General features: G+C 38.9%; 1 protein-coding gene across 1 annotated transcript in view; it reads left to right on the top strand.

Moving 5' to 3' along the window:
• LOC121008965 (protocadherin alpha-3-like) overlaps positions 1-20,190 on the top strand; it is a 40,510-nt gene extending 20,320 nt beyond the window's left edge. Inside the window, exon 4 of the mRNA XM_040441845.1 lies at positions 20,123-20,190. Within this exon, the coding sequence (XP_040297779.1) occupies positions 20,123-20,190 (68 nt within the window). The remainder of the gene's footprint in view (positions 1-20,122) is intronic.
• The last annotated feature ends 6,343 nt before the right edge of the window (positions 20,191-26,533 follow it).

Raw genomic sequence — 26,533 nt, 5'->3', positions numbered from 1 at the left:
CTTTTTACAGGGTCAGATCACCTTCTGATGATGACAGCGAAGTCTTGCCTGTTGGGACTCTGGCACACATGGCTGACTTCATGTTAGGCTGCCTTTCCCACGACCTGCGGGTTATATGCATTTTAGACAACACAGATTACTGGTTGTTCTCCCTTCTCAACCCCCGCTACAAAGAGAACTTCTCATCTCTCATTCCTCTAGTGGAGAGGACAATCAAAACGATGCTATACCAGAAGGTCCTTGTTGAAAAATTGCTCCAAAGTTCATAGGGCAGAAATCCAAATGGATCGTCACCATCACGGGGATGTGCAAATGCCTAGAAGTTATCTAGAGTCATCAAAGTGGCAGAAGGCCCTCACCTACAAGTCCAGTCTCAGTAACCAAGAGTCTGTTCAACACAATCCTCACAATGATGGCACACTGGGTGAATGTTGTGGAGGCCGGGAGCAAGTTGGCTGCTGGCAACAGATTTGCCCTCCAATAGATCCTCGTTAACGGAAAGTGTACTCATTCCAATAACAGGGCTGCTTAGGAGTGCTGTATTGTTATTTATCGTCACTACCTCCCCAAGTCGGAAGTGGGTAATTGCTGCGCGCCTGCTGCCTTCCTTGGATTCTTCTGCTTTAATACCTTGACCCACCCTCTCTGGGTGGTTCACAATTAGGAAAAAAAGGGGCAAGGCAACAATAGCCAATCAGATTTCAGCCATTGACCTCCCTTGGATGTGGTATCCCTTTGTCAAGCTCCTTCTCCGGCATCGAACCCTGATTCCCCGTTACCCATGATCACCATGGTAGGCGCAGAAAAGAACATCGAAAGTTGATAGGGCAGAGATCCAAATGGATCGTCGCCATCATGGGGATGTGCAATCGCCCAGAGGTTATCTAGAGTCACCAATGCGGCAGCAGGCCCTTGCCCCTAAGGTTTTAGATGGTCAGATTAGCAGGCCCTTGCTCCAAATGTTTTTGAGGGTCACCAGCAGGCCATCAATCATAATTTTTCAAGGTGTGTATGATGCCCTCCTTTATGTATAACAAAGGGTGTTTTGGAGTGCCGGTTCCTTGTAATTTCTGACAGCCCTTTCACTCAGTGCATAGACTTTATGAGTATAGGAGTCCCACTATCTGAACAATTGTACCACAATGTGAATGTAGCCCTCCTTTATGTGATATACAGGCTGTTTCGGAGTGCCTCTTGCTTGTAATTTTTTGAAGCACTTGCACTTTATATACAATTGAATATACTGGAAAGAATGTTTCCTAACAATTTTTGCTGTAAAATGGATTTTTTGGGGGGGTTTGTGTGTATTTTTGTCAGTCTTTAAAAGTGGCGTACAACTAGGACAACACGGTTCCCAGCAGCAACCTGGGAGTCAAAGATGCATCCAGACATCGTCCCCTTTTTGGTGGTGTTTCTGTCACTTTCTGACTTTTTTCCATGGACCAGGCACTCTCCCCTCTTCAGAGCAGGGGGTGCCTGGTTGTCTCCAATTGACTTACATTATACTCGGGTGCTCGGCCGAGCACACGAATATAGCAATGTGTTTGGGCCAAACACCCGAATACTTTGGTGCTCGATCATTACTAGTCAACGCTAAATGTCAGCAAGGCGAGCCATGGCTGTGTAAGATCTTCTAAAATGGTCAAAGATTTCCCTGGCCTGCCGCAAGACGTCTTGAATGAATCGCTGCATGACTAAGTTCAGGACGTGTGCCATGCATGGCACATGTGTCATTTTGCCCTGTTTCAGTGCGCTCAGCCGATTGGCACCGTTGTCGCACACCACTTTACCAACTGGTAAATTGAGCGGGGTTAGCCACTAATCGGTGTGGCTTTTGGCTTCCAGGCACAACAGCCGCAGCACAGCATGGCAACGTCTCAACTGGCACGTCAAATAGGTTCTGGGGAGCTGGGGGGGTGAAGCAGATGAGGCGTTAGCAATGGAAAAGGAGGAGTAAGCCGAGGAGGAGACAGAGGATAAAGTAGGAGGAGGAGAAGAAGAGGCAGGCCTGCAGGCCTTCCTTGGAGGTAACACCAAATCCACACGGGTGACACGGGTCGCATGCTTGACAGCTGTCAGAAGGTTCACCCAGTGGGCAGTAAAAGTTATGTACCTTCCCTGCCTGTGTTTGCTAGACCACGTGTCTGTGGTCAGATGTATCTTGGCACCGACACTGTGTGCTAGAGATACATTCACTTGCCGCTGAACATGGCCATATAGCTCTGGGATGCTGTTCTGGAAATATTTCCTTCCGGGACCTTCCATTGCGGTGTGCCAATGGCCACAAATTTTCTAAAGGCTTCCGAGTCCACCACTTTATATGGCAGAAGTTGGTGGGCTAGCAGTTCCGAAAAGCCGGCGGTCAGCCCTTGGGCAAGAGGGTTATCCGGCGTCATCAACTTTTTACATTCGAACATTTGGGCCACGGAAGCCTGCCTTTTGCTAGATGAACGTGACGACGGCACGGTGGAAGGTGGAGGGGAGGACAACTGGGAGGAGAAGGAGAAGAGGCAGGATGTGGAACGCCAGGAGTGTGGCTTTGTGGGTTCTGACATTGTTGCTCCCACTGGGCTCGGTGATGGGAGGCAGGCGAGGTGCCTTCTTAACCCCTTCAGGACCCTGCCATTTTTCACCTTAAGGACCAGACCATTTTTTGCAAATCTGACATGTGTCACTTTCTGTGGTGATAACTTTAAAACACTTTTACTTATCCAGGCCATTCTGAGATTGTTTTCTCGTCACATATTGTACTTCATAACAGCGGTAAGATTGAGTCAAAATAATTCATGTTTATTTATAAAAATACCAAATTTACAAAACTTTAGAAAAATTTGCAATTTTCCAAATTTAAATTTCTCTACTTTAATAATAGATAGTAATACCTCCAAAAATAGTTATTACTTTACATTCCCCATATGTCTACTTTATGTTTGAATCATTTTGTGTATGCCATTTTATTTTTTGGAGACGTTAGAAGGCTTAGAAGTTTAGAAGCAAATCTTGAAATTTTTCAGAAAATTTCTAAAACCCACTTTTTTAGGAACAGTTCAGGTCTAAAGTCACTTTGGCTTACATAATAGAAACCACTCACAAATGACCCCATTTTACAAACTACACCCCTCAAGGTATTCAAAACCTTTAGGTGTACCATAAGAATTAATGAAAAATAGAGATAAAATTTTAAAATGTCATTTTTTGGGCAGATTTTCCATTTGAATCAATTTTTTCCAGTTACAAAGCAAGGGTTAACAGCCAAACAAAACTCAATTTTTATGGCCCTGATTCTGTACGGGCACACGATATTGCGCAGAAGCAAAGGAACGCCATATGGTTTTTGGAAAGCAGATTTCACTGGGATAATTTTAAGCTGCCATGTCACATTTGAAGACCCCCTGATGCACCCCTAGAGTAGAAACTCCAAAATAGTGACCCTATTTTAGAAACTACACCCCTCAAAGTATACAAAACCGATTTTACTAACTTTGTTAACCCTTTAGGTGTTCCACAAGAATTAACGGAAAATAGAGAGCGAATTTCAGAATTTAACTTTTTTGGCAGATTTTCCATTTTAATCCATTTTTTCTAGTTACAAATCAAGGATTAGCAGCCAAACAAAACTCAATATTTATGGCCCTGATTCTTTAGTTTACAGAAACACCCCATATGTGGTCGTAAACTGCTGTACAGGCACACGGCATTGCGCAGAAGGAAAGGAACGCCATATGGTTTTTAGAATGCAGATTTCACTGGGATAATTTTAAGCTGCCATGTCACATTTGAAGACTTGTGTAGGGGCTAATTTTTTTCAGGATGAGATGACGGTTTGATTGGTACTATTATAGGGTGCATATGACTTTTTGATGCCTTGCTATTACACTTTTTGTGACTTTTTTATTTTTTATTTTTTACGGTATTTACCTGAAAGGTCATGTGATATTTTTATAGAGCAGGTTATTATGGACGCGGCGCTACCTAATATGTCTACTTTTTAATTTATGTAAGTTTTACACAATGATTTCATTTTTGAAACAAAAAATAATAATGTTTTAGTTTCTCCATAGTCTGAGAGCCATAGTTTTTTCAGTTTTCGGGCGATTATCTTAGGTAGGGTATGATTTTTGCGGAATGAGATGACAGTTTGATTGGCACTATTTTGGGGTGTGTATGATTTTTTGATCGCTTGCTATTACACTTTTTGTGATGCAAGGTGAAAAAAGCTTTTTTTACACTGTTTTTATTTTAAAAAAATTACGGTGTTCACCTGAGGGGTTAGGTTATGTGGTATTTTTATATAGCTGGTCATTACGGACGTGGCAATACCTAATATGTATATATTTTTTTATTTATTTTATTTTTACACAATAATATCATTTAAAAAAAATAATAATAAAACATGTCTTAGACGGGACCTCTCTCCTCTGCCTGGGTGCCGGGGCCTAAATATATGACAATGGACTGTTACAGTGGTGGGTGACGTGAAGCCAGATTCTCTGCTATGGCATGAAGACTGATTCTCTGCTGACGTGAAGCCAGATTCTCTGCTATGGGACCTCTCTCCAATTGATATTCGTTTATTTTTATATATTTTATTTTTATTTTAATTCATTTCCCTATCCACATTTGTTTGCAGGGGATTTACCTACATGTTGCTGCCTTTTGCAGCCCTCTAGCTCTTTCCTGGGCTGTTTTACAGCCTTTTTAGTGCCGAAAAGTTCGGGTCCCCATTGACTTCAATGGGGTTCGGGACGAAGTTCGGGTCGGGTTCGGATCCCGAACCCGAACATTTCCGGGAAGTTCGGCCGAACTTCTCGAACCCGAACATCCAGGTGTTCGCTCAACTCTAGTCTTAGTGTCTCCATATTCTGAAAGCCATAGTTTTTTCAATTTTTGGGCAATTCTCTTAGGTAGGGTATCATTTTTGCGGGATGAGATGTCAGTTTGATTGGCAGTATTTTGGGGTGCATAAGACTTTTTGATCGCTTGCTATTACACTTTTTGTGATGTAATAGCTTTTTTTACACCATTTTTATTTCATTTTTTTTTTAGGTGTTCACCTGAGAGATTAGGTCATGTAATATTTTTATAGAGCAGGTTTTTACGGATGCGGCAATACCTAATATTTTTTTATTTACTTAAGTTTTACACAATAACAGCATTTTTTGTCTTCGGTAGGGGCTCATTTTTTGTGGGATGAGGTGACGGTTAGGTTGGTACTATTTTGGCAGGCATACGCAGCATCGCTTGGTGTTGTACTTTTAGTGATGTAAGGTGACAATTTTTTTTTTATTTAGCACAGTTTTTATTTGATTTTTTTGACGGTGTTCATCTGAGAGGTTAGGTCATGTGATATGTTTATAGAGCTGTTCGATATGGCAATACCTAATATGTCTACTTTTTTCCCCTCTATTTTACCAAAAAAAATTTTACTTTATTTGGGGATCATGAATTTTTTTTTTCTTGAAACTTAGAATTTTTTCGGGGGAAACTTGATTTTTCAACTTTTTTTCACTTTATTTTTTGTCCCACTTTGGGACTTCAACTTCTGGGGGTCTGATCCCCTTTATAATGCATTCCAATACTTCTGTTTTACACATACAGATTCCTGCCTGTGAGATCCAGGGGGCTGGATCTCACAAGCTCTCCCCAGGAAGGCAGCCCGATGCCTAAGGAAGGCATCGGGCTGCCTTCCATGCCATCGGGTCCCCATCACAGCAGCACGGAGACCCGATGGCAGCTCCGGACCCCGCCCGACATTGCAAGTGCCGCAGTCAGCGCTGACCGTGGCACATCAAGGGTTAATGCGCCGGCAATGGTGATTTCACTGATGCTGGCTTATCGGGCGGGCGCAGCTCCTGCACCCGCCCGATCACCATGAAGTACATGTAAGTCACGGGTCTTTAAGTCCCGGACAGAAATTATGTACATGTATGTCATGAGTACTTAAGGGGTTAAGGCGGTCGTCCCTAGGTGAGTGTTGGCCTTACCGCGACTTATGCATTGACAGCACAGGCTGCAGATGGCAACACTATTGTCAGCAGCTGACACGTTAAAAAAAAAGCGCCAGATGTGACCGTGCATGGTGGATGGCTCGCTCCAGATACATTTGTAGTCTGCTTTTTACCTCCTGTGCACTGCGAGTTCTGCCTGCTTCTCCTCCTTCTGCTCCCTATCTGCTGCTCCGTCTCTCCCTCTGAACCCACCTCCTCTTCCTCTCTTGTGGGCACCCACGTAACGTCCATCGACACGTCATCATCGTCACCTTCACCACCACTGACATTAGAGATCTCGGAGTAGGCAGCGTGGACCACCCTCCTTGGGCTGATCTGGGTACTGTCGTCAGACCGCTGGGTGGCGGCCGTTGCTACCTCCTCTTCCTCATCCGATTCCAAGAACGGCTGTGCATCAGTAAAGTTTGGGAATGGATGGGAAAATAATTCCTCTGACTCGAGTGGAGGGGCTATGGTGGTGGTGTCTTTGGAGGTGCACACAGTAAAGTGTGAGGAGGGTGCAGATACAGAGGATGAGGAGTGTGTAGAAGTGGAAGGCTGAGTGAGCCACTCAACCAACTCTGGTGCGTCCCTTGACGTAATCGCACGCAACTTCTCCAACTTCCCACTTAGGTTTCGGCCTGGTGCACCTGCCAAACCCCTACCACCCCTGCAGAATGGCCTGCCTCTTCCTTTGCCTGTCATTTTCAAAATTACCCTGTGACAAAGTCCCTATAGAAGAGCAGCATTTGTCGAAGCAGGTATATCGCAGGCCTCAATCAATATTTGGTGGAAGCCGGTATATCAATACACTCACTGTATCAGAATCTTGTAGAAACAGCTATATAGAACCCAATAATGTGTATTTGCTGGAAGCAGGTAAATCAAAGCCCTTAGTCAATATTTTGTGGAAGCTGGTGTATCGTAGGCCTCAATCAATATTTTGTGGAAGCCGATATATCAATCACCTTTACCAGTATTTTGTGGAAACAGGTATATAGAACCCAATCATGAGTACTTGCTGAAAGCTGGTAAATCAAACCCCTTAATCATTATTTTGTGGAATCTTGTGTATCGCAGGCCTCAGTCAATATTTTGTTGAAGCAGGTATATCAATCCCCCTCTATCAGTATTTTGTGGAAACAGGTATATAGAACCAAATAATGAGTCTTTGCTGGAAGCTGGTAAATCAAACACCTTAATCGATATTTGTGGGAAGCTGGTGTATCGCAGGCCTCAATCAATATTTTGTGGAAGCTGGTATATCAATCCCCTCTATCAGTATTTTGCAGAAACAGGTATATAGAACCAAATAATGAGTATTTGCTGGAAGTTGGTAAATCAAACCCCTTAATCAATAATTGTGGGAAGCTGGTGTATCGCAGGCCTCAATATTTTGTGGAAGTCGGTATATTAATCCCCTCTATCAGTATTTTGTGGAAAAAAGTATATAGAACCAAATAATGAGTATTTGCTGAAAGCTGGTAAATCAAACCCCTTAATCGATATTTGTGGGAAGCTGGTGTATCGCAGGCCTAAATCAATATTTTGGTGAAAGCCGGTATATCAATCCCTACTATCAGTATTTTGTGGAAACAGGTATATAGAACCCAATAATGAGTATTTGCTGGAAGCCGGTAAATTAAAGGGAACCTGTCATGTGGATATTTGATTATAATCTAACTAATTATATCCAATCATTAACTACTAAAAAGTACCTTAGATGTATTCACTTACTGGTGTGACATGGTTATCTCATAATATACACACAAAGATGCCGCATGCTAATGAGTTGATTTGAGTCCAGCGTGATGTCATTGAGTCCAGCGTTTATTTAATTAACAGCTATAGCCACTCCCCTGCCCACCTGCTGCTGATTCATATGGAAAATAACTGTCAATAAGCAGCAGGTAGGCGGGGAGAGGCAGGAGCTCATGAATATTCAGGACTCATCATTATGAGCTGGAGCTTTTCAATACAAGATGTTGGCAGATTGACTGGGTCAATTAAAGAAAGTGACCCAGCATTTTGCTAAGAGAATCAGTGACTTATTTATGTTGCCCTTAGTTAGGACACCATAAAACTGGTGACAGGTTCCCTTTAAGCCCCTTAATCAATATTTGTGGGAAGCTGGTGTATCGCAGGCCTCCATCAATATTTTGTGGAAGCAGGTATATCTATCCCCTCTATCAGTATTTTGTGGAGACAGGTATATAGAACCCAATAATAAGTATTTGCTGGAAGCCGGTAAATCAAACCCTTTAATCAATATTTGGTAGAAGCTGGTGTATCGCAGGCCTCAATCAATATTTTGTGGGAGCCGGTATATCTATCCCCTCTATCAGTATTTTGTGGAAACAGTTATATAGAACCCAATAATGAGTATTTGTTGGAAGTTGGTAAATCAAACCCCTTAATCAATATTTAGTGGAATATGATGTATCACAGGCCTCAATCAATATTTGGTGGAAGCCGGTATATCAATACCCTCTATCAGTATTTTGTGGAAACAAGTATATAGAACCCAATAATGAGTATTTGCTGGAAGTCAGTAAATCAAACCCCTTAATCAATATTTGGTGGAAGCCGGTGTATCGCAGGCCTCAATCAATATTTGATGGAAGCCGGTATATCAATACCCTGTATCATTATTTTGTGGAAACAGGTATATAGAACCAAATAATGATTATTTGCTGGAAGCTGGCACATCAAACCTGTTAATCAATATTTGGTGGAAGCTGGTGTATCGCAGGCCTCAATCTATATTTGGTGGAAGCCGGTGTATCACACCCCCCAATCAATATTTTGTGGAAGCCCGTGTATTGCACCACTCAATCAGTATTTTGTGGAGGCAGGTATATTGCAACCCTTAATCAGTTTTTTTGGGGAACAACAGGTATATCACACCAGTTATAATTAGGTATTCGAATAGCATTTGTCCCTCTATATGCCTGCGGTATCTCAGCAGAACCGCACACAACTGCTGCACAATACAATTGCACTATAATATACTTTCTATGCTAGAAGGTATATTATAGGTATATCACACCCCTCAATCAGATTTTTTTGGGCGGGGAAACAGGTATATGACACCAGTTGCAATTACTTATTCCAATAACGTTTGTCCCTCTATCTAGCTGCGGTATCTCAGCAGAACCACACACAACTGCTGCACAATACAAATGCACTATGATATACTTTCTATGTTAGAAGGTATATTATAGGTATATCACACATCTCAATCATTTTTTTTGTGGGAGGGGGGGGGCAACAGGTATATCACGCCAGTTGCAATTAGTTTTTCCAATAGCGTTTATCCCTCTATCTAGCTGCAGTATCGCAGCAGACTCGCACACAACTGCTGCACAACACAAATGCACTATAATATACTTTCTATTTTAGAAAGTATATTATAAGTATATCACACCCCTCTGTATATCACACCTATCGATAGCACACCTATACCTTTTGTGGCACTATTAGCTAGCGTTTGGTGTCCCTAACAGTCTGTCCCTGCTCCACACAGCAACCTCTCCCTATACTGGCAAAAAACGTAATGTAAAATGGCTTCCAGATCGGGTTTATTTATAGAGTAGGGGGTGTGTCCATGTGCTGAAACGTCTCAATTTGCTGTCCTGTCCCACCTGATGGATGTGTCATTGGTCAAATATCTGCACAATGCAAAGAATATGGCGCCAGCGGACATCCTCATATGTTCGCCTGTTCAGCGAACTGCGAACGAGCAAAGTTTGCCGTGAAACGACCGCCGGGTAAACCGTAAGGCCATCTCTACAAATACGCAGGCTTTAGTACTGCCCTAACCTATAAAATGGTTAGGACAGTGCCAAAACCTGCCCATCAGCAGAGATGGCCTTGCGGTTCGCCTGGCGGTCGTTTCTCTGCGAACTTTGAGTGTTCGCGATTCGCCGAACATGCGAACATATGGCGATATTCGCGCCCGCCATATCTTTATACATTGTGAAGAACTTTCGCCCATGACACATCCATCAGGTGGTACAGGACAGCCAATTGAGACGTTTCAGCACATGGACATACCCCCTACCTTAAAAATAAACCTGATCTGGCCGCCATTTTACATTCAGTCTTTTGACAGTGTAGGGAGAGGTTGCTGTGTGGAGCAGGGACAGGCTGTTAGGGACACCAAACACTAGCTAATAGGGCTACAAAAGTCCTTTTAAGGACTGGTATAGGTGTGCTATCGATAGGTGTGATACACATTGGGGTGCGATATACCTATAATATACTTTTATAATGAGTCAAAAACACATAGATAGATCTATATAGTGATCACCTGGAAGTCAGGGGCTTAGGGACTAGGGGCTTACTAAGGACATTTTTATATAGGGTAAGGTTCCGGACGGGGTCGCTCTTATCAGGGCGGGTGCTCTGTGGTTAGTCTATCAGGGCCAGAATAGCACCCCCCTGTAAGTCAATATCAGGGACAGTTCTTTGCCCACCCTGTTCTTCAATACCACATCATCATCTAGCCCAGGGATAGATGTTTTTTGCTTTCCCTCCGGGATTTATCGATGTGCACTGGGACCCCCCGGATTGTAGTAGGACATATGGTTTCTGATTTGGTGCCGCCAAGCACCTGATTTAGTGCCGTCGAGCACTTGTTATTGCCTACCACATCTAAGCTTTTTGCTTAACTTTAATAATGTAATTTATTTTCATTTTCAGGGATATCTTTTAGGACTCATTCAGTCAGCCGTTTTTTTTGTGGACAGTTCAGCATGTCCGTTAAAAAAGGATAGCATTCAGTATTTTTGCGGACTCATATACTTCAATGGGGCAATGTCCTGATTTTCACGGACAAGTATAGGACATGTTTCATTTGTTTTGCGGAACCGTGAAATAGAAAAGGGCCCCATAGAAGTGAATGGGTCAGCATCTAATCCGCAAAAAAATGGATCCACATTTTTGCGGATAGCATACGGCCGTCTGAATGAGCCCTTAAGGGTCCATTTACATGTCCGTAAGTGTTTGAAGGATCCACAAATTGCGGATCTGCAAAACACGGACACCGGCAATGTGCATTCCGCAATTTGCAGACCGCACATCGCCGGCACTATAATAGAAAATGCCTAATCTTGTACGCAATTGCGGACAAGAATAGGAAATGTTCTATTTTTTTGCGGAAACGGAAGCACGGATGCGGAAGTGCTGATCCGCAAATGCGGATGCAGATGCGGATCCGTAAATGCAGATACGGACAGCACATTCCTACCCCATTGAAAATTAATTGGTCTGCACCCGTTGGGTCCATTCACACGTATTTGCGGATTCGCACTTCCGCATCTGTGCTTCCGTTTTCGCAAAAAAATAGAACATGTCCTATTCTTGTCCGCAATTGCGGACAAGATTAGGCATTTTCTATTATAGTGCCGACGATGTGCGGTCCGTAAATTGCGGAATGCACATTGCCAGTCTCCGTGTTTTGTGGATCTGCAATTTGCGGATCCGCAAAACACTTACGGACGTGTGAATGGACCCTCATAGTAACATTATTAAAGGTTACATTTTTCTTTATGTATATTCTAATGGATTGCCTTCCTTCTACAATGTTATAATATACTTTCTAACATAGAAAATATATTATAGTGCATTTGTATTGTGCGGCAGTTGTGTGAGGCTCTGCTGCGATACCGCAGGTATATAGAGGGACAAGCGTTATTGGAACAAATCATTTCTACTGGTGTGATATACCAGTTGCCCCCCTAAAAAAGTGAATGAAGCAGGGGTGGTATATACCAATAATATAGTTTCTATATAGTGCATTTAGGTAGCGCAACAGGGCACATTTAAGAGAATTTCCCTTTAAGACGCATAAAAATGTCCCCTGATTAAGACACAGATTTTTTGATGGATTTTTTGTCATTGATCCCCCTCTAGTATGTCACTGTCCATGTCGTGGGACTATTTGTGCACTTCTACTAAGTATTTGGTGGTTGCAAATATGAGCTGAAGGTTTTTCAGGTTAGCCTGCAATTAAAGTGAATGGAGCCCGCTGCGAACTTTTGATTTGCGAACATTTGATCGCGTTCGCACGTTCGAGAACTGTTCCGGCCGATGTTCGTCCATTACTACCCATCAGTGCAGCGAAAACTGCAAACAACAAAGCCCTTGCCCTGTGCGATACAGCTCAGGGCACCGGAGAGCATCAGAGCATGAAATGCTCTGATGCTCATATCATAGGGCCTGCCAGGGTGAAAAAAGGGGATATGTCCAGGTTCAGCTCTGAACCCAGACAACCCCTTTAAGTCCTGCTTGTGGAAAAGTCTATTGGTTTAGTACTTATAAGCCATAGGCACTCCTTGTGCAACTATATGTTGCCTCTGTAACACACCATGTTATAGAGGTACTGTATTTTCTACTAGAAGCATTACCTGTGATTTAGCAATTTGCTTTATATTTATCTTATTGGGTCACTCCCACTCATAAAAATTAGAGCACCTTTTGGTAAACTACAGAAATTGGTTACACCGTTCAGGCTATTTAAGCCCTTCTTATGACTAGTGTCACCTAACCTATAGATAGAAAAAGTTCTATGACTGACTTGTCTTAGTTTCATAGGGTTTATGGATATGGTCACAAGTAGTGTATTCGATCCAAAGTTTAGGAAAACTTTGATCTGCAATAAATCTGAATTTCCTCACTCTTTGTGCTAACAAATCATTTTATCCTAAAACGGCAGCTGCACGTTATAACATGAAAGAAGCCTGGAAACGTGAGCTCACCCATAATGCAGCGCAACCAGCCAATCCACTATAATGTCACAGCCGTATAAAAACGTCATCCCGCGTGTTCTCCTCCATTGAGAAAAGGGGGGTTCAGTGGCACTCCTTGTTGGAGGTTGGGAGGTGCTCAGTGGTAGGGGTACATGCAAATTTCATCAAAAGACCAGTGCCATGGTCTTTTGATGAAATTTGTTCTCCTCCATTGTCCTGTGAGCTGAGCATAGGGAGAGATGTGGCAAGCACTCAAGTGCTGGGGACAGTGTTGCTGAAAATGATAAATATAAGAATATTGGAGAGGGAGAGTGTAGGGAGAGTGCAGGGAGACTTATGCTGCGTCCGTTTTATTTATTCCTACATTTGTTCCTGTTGACATATTGTCATCAATATTAGATGATGTGAAAAAGAAGGAAAAGTAATGGCAGAAGAAGGGCTCACACCTGTAGGGCAGGAGACCGCTGGGGTCGGAGAAATACAGTACAGACCAAAAGTTTGGACACACCTTCTCATTCAAAGAGTTTTCTTTATTTTCATGACTATGATAATTGTAGATTCACACTGAAGGCATCAAAACTATGAATTAACACATGTGGAATTATATACATAACAAACAAGTGTGAAACAACTGAAAATATGTCATATTCTAGGTTCTTCAAAGTAGCCACCTTTTGCTTTGATTACTGCTTTGCACACTCTTGGCATTCTCTTGATGAGCTTCAAGAGGTAGTCCCCTGAAATGGTTTTCACTTCACAGGTGTGCCCTGTCAGGTTTAATAAGTGGGATTTCTTGCCTTATAAATGGGGTTGGGACCATCAGTTGCATTGAGGAGAAGTCAGGTGGATACACAGCGGATAGTCCTACTGAATAGACTGTTAGAATTTGTATTATGGCAAGAAAATAGCAGCTAAGTAAAGAAAAACGAGTGGCCATCATTACCTTAAGAAATGTAGGTCAGTAAGTCAGCCGAAAAATTGGGAAAACTTTGAAAGTAAGGGCTATTTGACCATGAAGGAGAGTGATGGGGTGCTGCGCCAGATGACCTGGCCTCCACAGTCACCGGACCTGAACCCAATCGAGATGGTTTGGGGTGAGCTGGACCGCAGAGTGAAGGCAAAAGGGCCAACAAGTGCTAAGCATCTCTGGGAACTCCTTCAAGACTGTTGGAAGACCATTTCAGGTGACTACCTCTTGAAGCTCATCAAGAGAATGCCAAGAGTGTGCAAAGCAGTAATCAAAGCAAAAGGTGGCTACTTTGAAGAACCTAGAAGATGACATATTTTCAGTTGTTTCACACTTGTTTGTTATGTATATAATTTCACATGTGTTAATTCATAGTTTTGATGTCTTCATAGTCATTAAAATAAAGAAAACTCTTTGAATGAGAAGGTGTGTCCAAACTTTTGGTCTGTACTGTAGGTATGCAAGAGCTGAGTAATATTCTGTGTTTACTATAAAATAAGTAGGAGACTGCAGGCAAGAACAGCATAATTTGCATATTGTCCCCCCATCTAACCAGCCAAAACCCATACCTGCAATAGCCCCTGTTTAAAGATGCCTTGTGGCCATTAACAATGAATAAGGACTATACAATGTGGTCTTCATCATTAAATGAAAGTCATTTGCAGGCTTATTGGCTGCACAGTTCTTCACCGCAGCATGGCTGAAACCCGCCAGCAGCATGGTCGCTCCATGTAGCTTTACCCTAATGTAGATTGGCTTGGGTATACCTGATTTATAGCGATTCATGATTGATTTGTAACTAATAATATTTTTTGTCTATTACATGGAGCACTCTCATTCACAGCATGGAAATGAGTGATAGCTATGCCATAGCTCGTCCTCATGCTGTCTAGTGGTTTGCCGGCAGCACATCGTGGTGTACGCAAACGATAAGTATTTAACATGTCATAAAATTTGCATTGCCTGATGAATGAGCTTTTGCTCATTTATCGAGCAGTCGGTGGCAGTATTACACTGCCATATTATTTCTAATGAGCATCCATGCAAAAGCTCGTTAACAATTATCTGCCAAAAAATGTACCACTATAATACAGGTTTTACTCTAAACTGCTAAAAAGGAGAATTCTGGAAAAGTCCAGATCTCATCAGATTAGTCAGTGCGGCGCTGTTAGATGTTCCCAATAAGCTGGATTGTAGCCAAAGCAGTCGGCTATTAGGTGCAGGAGCACTCTCTTGCTGGTACAGTCACTTCTCCAAGCTGGTACAGTCACAAACACTGCAGTTGCACATTGCTTCATGGAGTCTGGGAGTTTATTGTACAGAACTAGAAAACAAACAAGCGCATCCTGGGTGGGATATGATGTAGTTTATTTAACGCGTTTAAAATTATACTTACAGAATTAAAAGTTTGTGGTTATGCATATAAAACATCTTAAAATCAAACCAGTTTTGCCATCTTGACACTCCTGCACCTAACAGCTTACTGCGTTGGCTACAATCCAGCTTAGTGGGAACATCTAACAGTGCAACACTGACTGATCTATTGAGATCTGGACTTTGCCATAATCTTCCTTTTTACCCTTTTGCTACATGTATGGCACTAGAGGGATACGTAAACATGGTGCCCACTCGCGCGAGCATCGCACACCTTGGACACCAGGTATCTGCTGTTTCAAAGAGCAGAGACCCGCATAGAATGAACGTGGCAATAATGCCGATCACCCTCATTAAAGCCTTCAGATGCCGTGATCAAGTGTGTGCTTCTGGGCTTCTTACCAGCATCCTCTGCAGTCAATAATAATGCTGGTAATTGAATTCAATACGCTGGGTCTCCCTGAAGAGAGCGGCAATTCTTATTTTGGCCAACTGGTGGCAGACCGACATATGAAATTAGCAATTCTAGTATCAGCATGGATTTATATAATACATGATGGTACAGAATAACTAACTAAATAAATAAATAAATAAATAGTGAGTCTTTTAGCCTCAATCACGAACTACAAAACCATAAAAAAGTTTAAAAAATTGATAAAGAATATATAAAAAAAATATAAAAATGTAAATCATCCCCTCTTTCTGTAGAATAAATACATAAATAGCAAAAAAATATAAACATTATGGACATCACTAAGTCTGAAAATGCCAGTACTATTAAAATATAAAAATACTTTTCTGAAACGGCGTATGACATAATGAAAAAAGTTCAAAATGGCCGATTCACCATTTTTTATTGTCTCTTACACAAAAAAGTAATCAAAATGTGATCACAAAGTCACACACACTCCAAAATAGTATCAATAAAAACTACATATTGTCCTGCAAAAAATGACCCCCTACACAGCTCAGTAGATATAACTATAAAAAAGTTATGAGGGTTTAGAATATGGTGATTTAAAAAAAAATAATTCAACATTATATTTCTATACTATTTAGAACTAAAACTAAACATATGTGTTACTGTTGTAATCGTACTGACCCAGGGATTGAAGGGCACTTTTTTCCAATTCCACCCCATTTAGAAATGTTTCCCGCTTTCCACTACATTGTATGCCATATTAAATGGTGGCATTAGAAAGTACAACTTGTTTTAAAAAAAATAAGACTTCATATGGATGCAAAAATGAAAAAAACTCCGGAATCCAAGGTATCCAACTGCTAACAAAAAAACCTGCTGCAGATCCAGGCTTTATTGTTTTTATTATGTTCAATATCTGGTCTGTTTCACAAGGACTTATTCTGGCCTGTTTTGAGTCACATACTGTATAGGTTTCTATGCTATCCTTGTTTATTTATTTTTACCCTAAACTAACTATTTTGTATGTCTAAAGATTAGCTATATTTGCTGTATCTCTCTGTCAGACATCTTGTCATGTCAATGTGCAAACTCGAAACACACTTCAGTTTCCTACTTGGGATCTTGTGCAGCGCTCATCATATATGGAAATATTGTTCTTCCTGATTGTTGCTGCAAGGCACTATGGATAAGCCTTTTGGCCAGGGCACCACCAAGTGACATGGTATCCTCCTTCTGCATCTTTTCTGCCCTGCTGTGCTGTATTCTGAGACACCATTTTGAGCAACTTGTCCAAATCAAAAATTTTCGGATTCACTGGAAACCAAAGATTTTGGGAAATTCGAGAGAATTTTGATTTATTTACAATCAATTCACTTATCTCAATCACTGATAAAATGAACTGCTTACTTTGATTGGTTTGTTTTTTATTGTTATCAGTATTTTAACTTTGTACATTATATTTGTTACTATAGCCTGAAACACTCAAGTGATTTCTCTGATTGAATAAAGATCCTATTGTTTAACTGGTGCAGTGCTTCTTTGTGAAATTTGGCAAAGCAGCCAAATCAAATTTTTCATAACTTCACTCATCTCTAATTGCTATTAAGAAGTACAAAGTATTTTTTTTTTACTTTGTGTTGTAGTGGCTGACACAATTTTGGTTTGTAGTATTAAAATGCTTTCCTAGATGTACGCTATGCATGTACTAGTTCAAATACGAAGGTGAAACAGCTGCATATTACACATTATTTGTGTGCATTTTATGTGGCCTTTAAAAATTGTCAGCTTTTTTTAGTAGTTTTTTATAGCACAAAAAGTATATAATTCAAACATTTTCTAAAAAATTTGTGAAAACATTATGAAACATTCCATATTGAGCAGAATTTAATTTGATAAATAATCATTATAGAGTTTGTCTAATCCTTGATGTTTAATATAATTAATTACTTTTAATACTTCCACTACGTTAATACTTTCAATGAGCATAATTATCTAACAATTATATTCATACACATACCCTTTTAAAGTGAAAAGGGTATAAGATACATTTTTATATTATCAAAGTTTTTAGTTTTTTTTTCGATATTGCCCTTTAACTTTCACCTTTACTTCTAACATTTGGACTTCCTGGGTGATTTAAATATTTTGACTGAACCTGACAGATGAGGCTCATATAGAGATTATTTAACAATATAATTTAAATAATTTCACCAAAATATGATGATTAGCTAGAAAGTTATGAAAAAATATTTGCACCTGGTTTAATCATGACAAAAATAATGGTATATTAATTTAAAATAGCAGAATCCCTATGAAATACAATAAACTAAAAACTACAAGAGTGACAAACCAGAAGAAAACTAAGAGAATATCTCTAAAACATTAGTGTCATGAAAAATGGACTATAAGCATTTCCTAGATTAAAGTTTGTCTATTAACCCTTTCGCTAACAGTGCCTTACATGTATGGCGCTGGAACGATAGGTAAACATGGTGCCCAATAGCATGCGCATGGGTCACCATGGCCGACGGGTCTCCCCTGTTTTAAATAGCCAAGACCCGCGGCTGGTGACCACGACCAACAATTATGTCGTTTGTGGTCATTAAAGCCTTTAGATGCTGTGATCAAGTGTGATCAAGACACTTAAAAGCTAAAAACCCAAAAGCTTCTGGGCTTCTTATTACCACCAGTCTTTCCGACCAATAAGGATGCTGGTAATTGGTTTCAATAATAGCTAGGGTATTGGAGCTGCAATTCTTTTTTTGGCCAGCTTATGGAGATCAACATAAGAAATGAGCAATTCTAGTATCATCATGGTTATTTATGAAAATAGCAAAGTCTTAAAGCCTCAAACACGAGCTACAAAACCATAAAAAGTAAAAAAAAGTAAATAAATATATAAAAAATGGCCGATTTGTCATTTTTTCATTGTCTCTTATAAAAAATATAATCAAAATGTGATCACAAAGTCACACACACTCCAAAATAATATCAATAAAAACTATAGATTGTCCTGCAAAAAATGACCCCCTACACAGCTTAGTAGATATAACTATACAAAAGTTATGGTGTTCAGAATATGGTGATATGAAAAAAACATTTTTTTTCAATTTTTTTATTTTATTTATTTTCACACTATTTAGACATAAAAAAACATATACATATGTGGTATCTTTATAATTGTACTGACCCAGAGAATGATGGGCACAGGTCAGTTTTGCCACAAAGGGAACACTGAAGGGAAAAAAAAAACAGTGGAGGAAATGTTTTTTTTTTACAATTCCACCTCATTTGGAATTGTTTTTCTGCTTCCCACTACATTGTATGGCATATTAAATGGGGGCATTGGAAAGTACAACTTGTCCTGCAAAAAAAAAAAGCCCTTATATGAATATTTAAACAGAAAAATATTAAATTTATGGCTCAAGGAAGATACAGAAGGAAAATAAAAATGCAAAAAGGAAAAAAACTCCAGTATCCAAGAGGTTAAAAGCCTGTTAGAGATGTTTCATATTGTATTAAAGTTTGTAATATAAAAGTGTCAAATCCAGTATGGTCTGCAAAACAAAGATACCTTCTAATGGCTTTATTGACTTCAATGAGGTTAGTCGAGATACTGTCATGGATTCCCAAATGCAGTTGAAAAAAATACTACTGAGTGTAGTAATATTTAGTAAAGTTTGGGATTGAAACTCCTAACTGATTTTTTTTCTGCAGATAGGAAGCTAGTCTATTGTGTTTCACTATTTTACCTAACACTTTTAACAAAATTCCCAAAATAAGATCCATAGTTGACATAAAAAGGTCAAATTAAGGGAATGTCAAAATTTTGGAATTATTCAACTTTTTCTTTACTTAATTTTACTTGCAACTACTACCATTATTGTGAAAAACAAAGCAAACAAAATAAAAAAATGTACTTGTGGAAGGATTTAAATTTAGTATACATACACAAATAAATATGTAAATACATAAAAAACAATACATTAAGATAAATTAACCCGTTATGGACCCATGAAGTACAAGTACGTCATATCTGGTCATTTACAAAATGATCCAAGCATGAAGTAGACATATGGGAAATATAAAGTAATAACTATTTTAGGAGGTATCACTATCTGTTTTAAAAGCAGAGAAAATACCATTTTGAAAATTGCTAATTTTTCCCAATTTTTGAAAAACTTTGTATTTTTTTATAAATAAAAATGAAATATTTTGTCTCAAATTTACCACTGTCATGAAGTACAGTATGTGACAAAAGAACAATGACTTGAATAAGTAAAAGCGTTTTAAAGTTATCACCACATAAAGTGATATGTCAGATTTGCAAAAAATGGCCTGGTCTTTAAGGTGAAAAATGGCAAGGTGCTGAAGTGGTTAACATACTTTTTTTACTTATTAAAAACAAAATGCTCTGTGTTATTATTAATATTATTATTATTATTATGTCAAACAAAGTAAAAGGATCAATTCTTAAAACGTATTGCAATCTAAAAAAAATATTTAAGCAAGGCTAATTCAAGGTGTAATACAATTCTTCATTCTAGATTATATTATGGTATAACAAATTTAATATATTGATAAAGCTAGATTATGAATATTATGTAAAAACTTTATATAGATTTTAGTGAAAACAAATATAAGACAAAAGATAAATACTATATGTGCAACCTGGAAATTGAGCACTAGATGGCTCTCTAAACTAACTAATAGCACAAAGGAAAGAGGAAATGCAATCTCTATCATTATATGAAAATCTTGCTATAGGGATACCAGCCATGATAGACATTTTTTCTTTTTCCCTCATTCTTATATAAGCTTCAGTGCCTTACTTGGACAAATTCTTACCTTTACCTTCATTGATTTTAAGAAATGTTCTATCAAAGACAGAATTATCAAGCAGAGATCAGGTTGGTCCATTTCTTTTTGTTACAAATATTTTGGGATGTGGTCCTGAGTCAGCTGCATTATATCATCCCCGAGGAATCCAAGCATGGCACCTTTGTTGGAAGAATTGCTCAGGATCTTGGACTGGATATAGGTGAGATCAATTCTAGAATGTTACATATTGTCTCTAGAGATGAGAAGGAATATTTCCAGGTTAATCTACAGAATGGAATCTTGTTTGTTAAAGACACAATAGACAGGGAGTCATTGTGTCCAAATACACCCTTCTGTATTATTCCTTTGCAGGTTATTATAGATAAGCCTGTCCAGATGTATCGTATAGAGGTAGAAATAGAAGATATAAATGACAATAGTCCAGTATTCCCCACTAGTGTGACTAATCTTGTCATATCAGAAATAAAGCCTGCAGGTTCTCATTTCCCATTGATGGTAGCTGGTGATCCAGATCTTGGAACAAATTCTGTAACAAACTATGAGCTCAGTGCAAATGATTATTTTGCTTTGGAATTCCAAAAATATATAAATCAAATCAAGTCATTAGAGCTTGTGCTTAAAAAAAATTTAGACAGAGAAAAGCAGTCTGTTCATAACCTGATCCTTACAGCTTATGATGGAGGCAAACCAAGAATGAGCAGCACTACACATATTCTTGTTAATGTTGAAGATGTCAATGATAATGCTCCTGTCTTTGACCAGCCATTTTACCAGTGTGGTATTGATGAAAATGCTATAGAAGGAATGTTAGTGTTCAAGCTAAATGCTACTGATCTGGATGAAGGGAAAAATGGAGAAATACTGTATAAATTTAGTAATATGGTTTCAAGGGAGACAAAGGAAGCATTTAACTTAGAGAAATATACAGGAGAAATAAGAGTGAAAGGCAAATTGGATTTTGAGACTGTTAATATGTATGAAATTCAAGTTGAAGCTATTGATCATGGAGATTTCCAGCTAATTGGACATTGTAAAGTTCTAGTGACTGTTGTTGATGTCAATGACAACCCTCCTGAGATGAAAGTGACATCATTATCGGTTCCTGTTCCTGAAAATTCTCCTCAGGGGACAACAGTTGCCATCATCAGTGTTCATGATAAAGATTCAGGATCAAATGGAAAAGTCAATTGCTATATTTCTGAGCCGTCACCATTTAAAATAAATCCAGCTTTCATGAGTGATTTTTCTTTGACGGTAAATGAACCATTGGACCGAGAAGTGAAAGATGAATATGAAATTACAATTAGTGCAAGAGATGAAGGTTTCCCTTTCCTATCTACTTCAAAAACTCTGAAAATTGATATAAGTGATGCTAATGACAATGCTCCAAGATTTGTCCAGTCAGCAGACACAATATTCATTAAGGAGAACAACCCACCAGGGTCTCATATATACACAGCATCAGCCTATGACCCAGATATTGGACAGAATTCTTTCATTACTTACTCAATTAGACTGCAGACAATTGATGGGATTCCCATTTCCTCTTACATTTCCATTAATCCAGAAAATGGGAAGGTATTTGCTTTAGTTTCATTTGACCATGAGCAGATTGCATATTTCCAATGTCATATAAAAGCCACTGATGCTGGCCTACAATCTCTAAGCTCTAACCTTACTCTGAACATTTTCATTGAGGATATTAATGATAATACTCCTACATTCACCCCACTTCATTCTGAACTAACAATTAAAACTTCTAGGTCAGCAAAACCTGGACACCTGATAACTAAAGTGAAGGCCGTAGATCTGGATTCTGGATACAATGCTTGGACATTTTATAAATTAAAGGACCTTGGAGGATCTGGAAAATCTCCTTTTACCATAGCACATCAAACTGGGGAAATTACTTTAAAAAGGTCATTGTCAGATTTAGACAATGATGAGTATAGATTGTATATAATAGCCCAGGATCATGGAGATCCATTCATGACAGCAGAGACTCAAATTATCATATCTGTGGTGGAGCCTGGAGAAGAATTAAAGTTTGATAATAAAGAGACCAAAGTGACTTTTGAAGTGTTTTCAGATGAAAATATTTACTTGGTTGTTGCAATCTGCATCATATCAAGTATTTTTCTCATTACTTTAATTGTGTTTAGTGTGTTAAGATGTCAAAAGTACAGAGATGAGGTCAATGAGCTGAAAGAAAATTACAAGATCTGCACTAACACTGGAGGGAGCTGGATGTATTCTCAGCACACTCAATATCAAATAAGCTCCAATTCATTGCGACCTAAAAGTGACTTGATTGTCTTTACTCCAAATAACTTAACACCAGGGAATGAAGAGCAAGTCAATCCACAAGGGGTCATGTTACACTCCTCTTATAAGGTAAGAAAAATTAAATGGAATAGAAAAATACAAACTATTGTATTTAAAACTATTTTATTGAACATAGGCAAAGTAGGGATGTATTTGGTGTTATTGCTTCTGTCTATATGGTAAGTTGTTAAACTGTGACATTTTTGACAGATGAAAAAAAAATCGTTAAAGTTAAGGTTCTGCCAAAGTTCTTTTATTTTAGACAGGAAAAGCCTTTTGCTGTAAAGTACCAAAAATCTTAACAGAAACCTTTATAGTACTTCTGAATAGGGAATGGAAGAAAGCCTAAAACAAATTAGTAATATAGGTAAATACATACGATAGACAGTTTAGATGCCATTAATCTACCGATGTAGTAAAGTTAACACTCATGCTTTCCGAGATTTCTGAGTTGTGTTATCTAAACTAAGCATTACAAAAAATCTGCAGCACTCGCCAATGTAGAAAATCCAGTGATGGTTTTATTCAAAAACAGCAGGGTGATGCAACGTTTCGACCTTCCTTGGTCTTTTTCAAGCAATAGGTATTGCTTGAAAAAGACCAAGGAAGGTCGAAACGTTGCATCACCCTGCAGTTTTTGAATAAAACCATCACTGGATTTTCTACATTGGCGAGTGCTGCAGATTTTTTGTATTGCTTAGTTTAGATAATACAACTCAGAAATCTCAGAAAGCATGAGTGTTAACTTTACTACATCTGTAGATTAATGGCATCTAAACTGTCTACCGTATGTATTTACCTATATTACTAATTTGTTTTAGGCTTTCTTCCAATCCCTATTCAGAAGTACTATAAAGGTTTCTGTTAAGATTTTTGGCACTTTAACTACAGCTGCGGATTTTTTGTATTGATTTGACGTTGGGACCACTAGCCAAGATCCTCATCTGCTTGCACCACCATTACCTGTAAGGTATTTTTTATGGTTTTCCCTATTTGTGGGCCTAGTAGTGCTGCCAAACCTTTGCATATCTAAACTAAGCAAACACCTTCAATAGCTTTTCAATGGCTTTTGTTTCAAGATAACACGATGATTTAAGAAATTTGAGTTAATAGTTTGAGTGCTTACCCTGCTACATCTGTAGATTCATTATTAATGCCTACATATGCAAAAATCCTTATGGTTCAGTACTGAAGAGCCAAAGGCAGTCCATCTGCCACTCTATGATGTCTCTGTAAGATGCCATGTTATAGAAATACTATATTTTTCATTAGAAGCAATATTTCTGAATTATTATTACTCTACATTTTTTTTATTGGATCACATCCACTCATCAAAGTAGGAAACTTTTCTCAACCTCACACACCTTGAAGATAAGAATACTGTATGTAGGCTTTTGTCTGATATTGGCAACTAAACAGCTATCAACTCATCGTGTCCGAACATTTTGTAACAGTTTTTAGGGTATTAAAGGATAATTGCCATATTTTCATAAAAAAAACAATTTTAGCATATATTACTGCTGCAGCAACATTAAGCATAAAGCAATCTTTAGTTTCTTCACTTACCATTGTTTTCCTTGAGTTTTCCCCTTAGTTACTACTATTTTGAATCCTACATTATGAGGATATTCTCAAGATGGCTCCTCTGCCAGTTCTCTAAGGCCAAAACGTAATTCCCTCAGGGCACATACAAACGTGCTGCAGCCAGCAGCTTCCTGCCAGACAATCAGATTGGATTACTGAGAGACACGCCTCCTCACTCTGAAGCCTAATGCAGGCATGCAGTGTGAAGGACCGGCCCTGTGTCTTCCTAGCCGGAGACAGATGGGCCATAGCAACGGTCTTTTAAGGGAGCAGTGGGAAGGGACAGAGGACATTAATGAAAGCTGTTATTATAAGGTAATTACAGATATTTTGACAATCATTGACAGACTAACTCAGGTTTACATGCCTAGCTCTAATAAACTAGCAAATAAAATAAAATATGACAGTTATCCTTTAAACATGCACATAGATCATTAACAGGCAGGGATTTTAAAAGGAAACTGTTTTCCAGATAAACATACTGGATTTTCACATTAGCCACTTATCAGACACATGGTATAAATATGAAGCAAGATAGCATCATTATTGAGAGTTTGGTCTCACATAGTAAATGGAATCATTGTATTGACTATCAAAATTATTGAATGCAGTGACTAGTAAAGTGTGGTAGGCTGTTTAACCATCTAGGTATTTATTTGCAAATATGTCTTTACAGTAATTATGTATTTTTATAAGCAAGTTTTTATAGCATGAATGTTTACCTTTCCTAGATTAATGAAACTGTAATTCACTAGGGGGTTCCCCGGGAATTATGAAAATGAAAATACTTATAAATTACTTTGATATAAATGTATTATCAAATACCTTTCATTAGTTATTATTGCTTATTTTGTCTGAAAAGCAATCATTGGGAACAATTAAATGGCCGCCGTCCTATTAGTACACACAAAACCTGTCCTAATCCCAGAGGAGGGCAAGTTACTTCATAGCATTGAGGTAAAGAGCTGCCTCTTCCTCCTCTCTGCTCTACTTGTCAGGAAAAATAATCCTGCATATAGCTGATGAAAACGCCAGCTGAATCTATGTAGGAATGGGGTTTATGAGGAGACATGAAGTACAGATAGGACGGATAGGACAGACTGTGGTAACGTAGAGCTGTGTATACAAGTGCTGCTGCTCATCACCCACTTCCCATCTCCTTTTTGTACTTCATGTCTCCTCATGAACTCCATTCCTACAGAGATTTAGCTGAAGATCATATTAAAGTATATTCAGGATCATAATCCCTGACAAGTAGGAGAGGAGGATGGGACAGGTCTTTAGCTCAGTGTTGTGAAGTAACTTGTCCAGAAGTGTGATTAAAACAGGTTTTGTGTGTTCTATTAAGACAGCGGCCATTTTTATTTTTTGCAATGATTGCTCCATAGACAAAGCAAACCATTATAATTAATAAATGGTATTTGAGAATATATTGATGGTAAAGTCATATTTAAGTATTTTCATTTTCTTAATTCCCACAGAACCCCTTTAACATAATTTTTACAATTGGCATTATCTATGTGTAGCTTCTGTTTGAACAAGTTCCTTTTGTGATCTAGGGGTAAAAAAATGCAGCCTTTTATGTCCTTTTGTTATCTATTGCTAGGCATTTGCAAGAGATATGGTGTGAATATAGCCTTAATTAACCATAATGTTTTATTACTATCCTACTTTTCTCCACTTCCAGTAACTAATGGACTCACCTAATTGAAGTTTGATAATCAATGATTAAAGATAAGGGATTTTCTTAAAATTCATTTTGGGACTGATTCAAACAAATCAGTCGATGTTTTTGGGAGCAACATCAGTACAGTGTAGAACCTTATGGATAAGGCAGGGGGTGTATGACTATGTAAGGGAGATTGTAATGTCAGCAGAGGCAGTAGTAGTTATAGTGGTAGCAGAACAATATAGAACCTGACAGACAAGTCAGGAGATGTTTGAGTATGTAGCGGTATCCATGCGTTTTAGTAGACACGTATTTCAGGTAACCACTCCAAATCTGAGAATCCACTTCTGCACATATGGGGAAAACATTAGTCTCCACAGGAATCTCTCTTTCTACACTGACTTCTATGGGATAGCAAAATCACACTGCTACTGTCGATTGCAAGCACACCTGATAATATACTCAAAGGCGCATAGTAGTATGCAGGCACTTCAAACAAGCGCTATAGAAGCGAGTACATCAAGGTCCTCCTTCCCAATATTCCAAGCTATACATGTTAAGGTCCTTTAATCTTTCCGGGTAAGTGTTATTCTGCAATCCATGTACTAGTTT

Source organism: Bufo bufo, chromosome 1 (assembly GCF_905171765.1).
Source record: "Bufo bufo chromosome 1, aBufBuf1.1, whole genome shotgun sequence".
Classification (NCBI taxonomy): domain Eukaryota; kingdom Metazoa; phylum Chordata; class Amphibia; order Anura; family Bufonidae; genus Bufo; species Bufo bufo.
The sequence above is the reverse complement of the archived record's forward strand: the minus strand, read 5'-3'. Positions and strand labels throughout refer to the sequence as shown.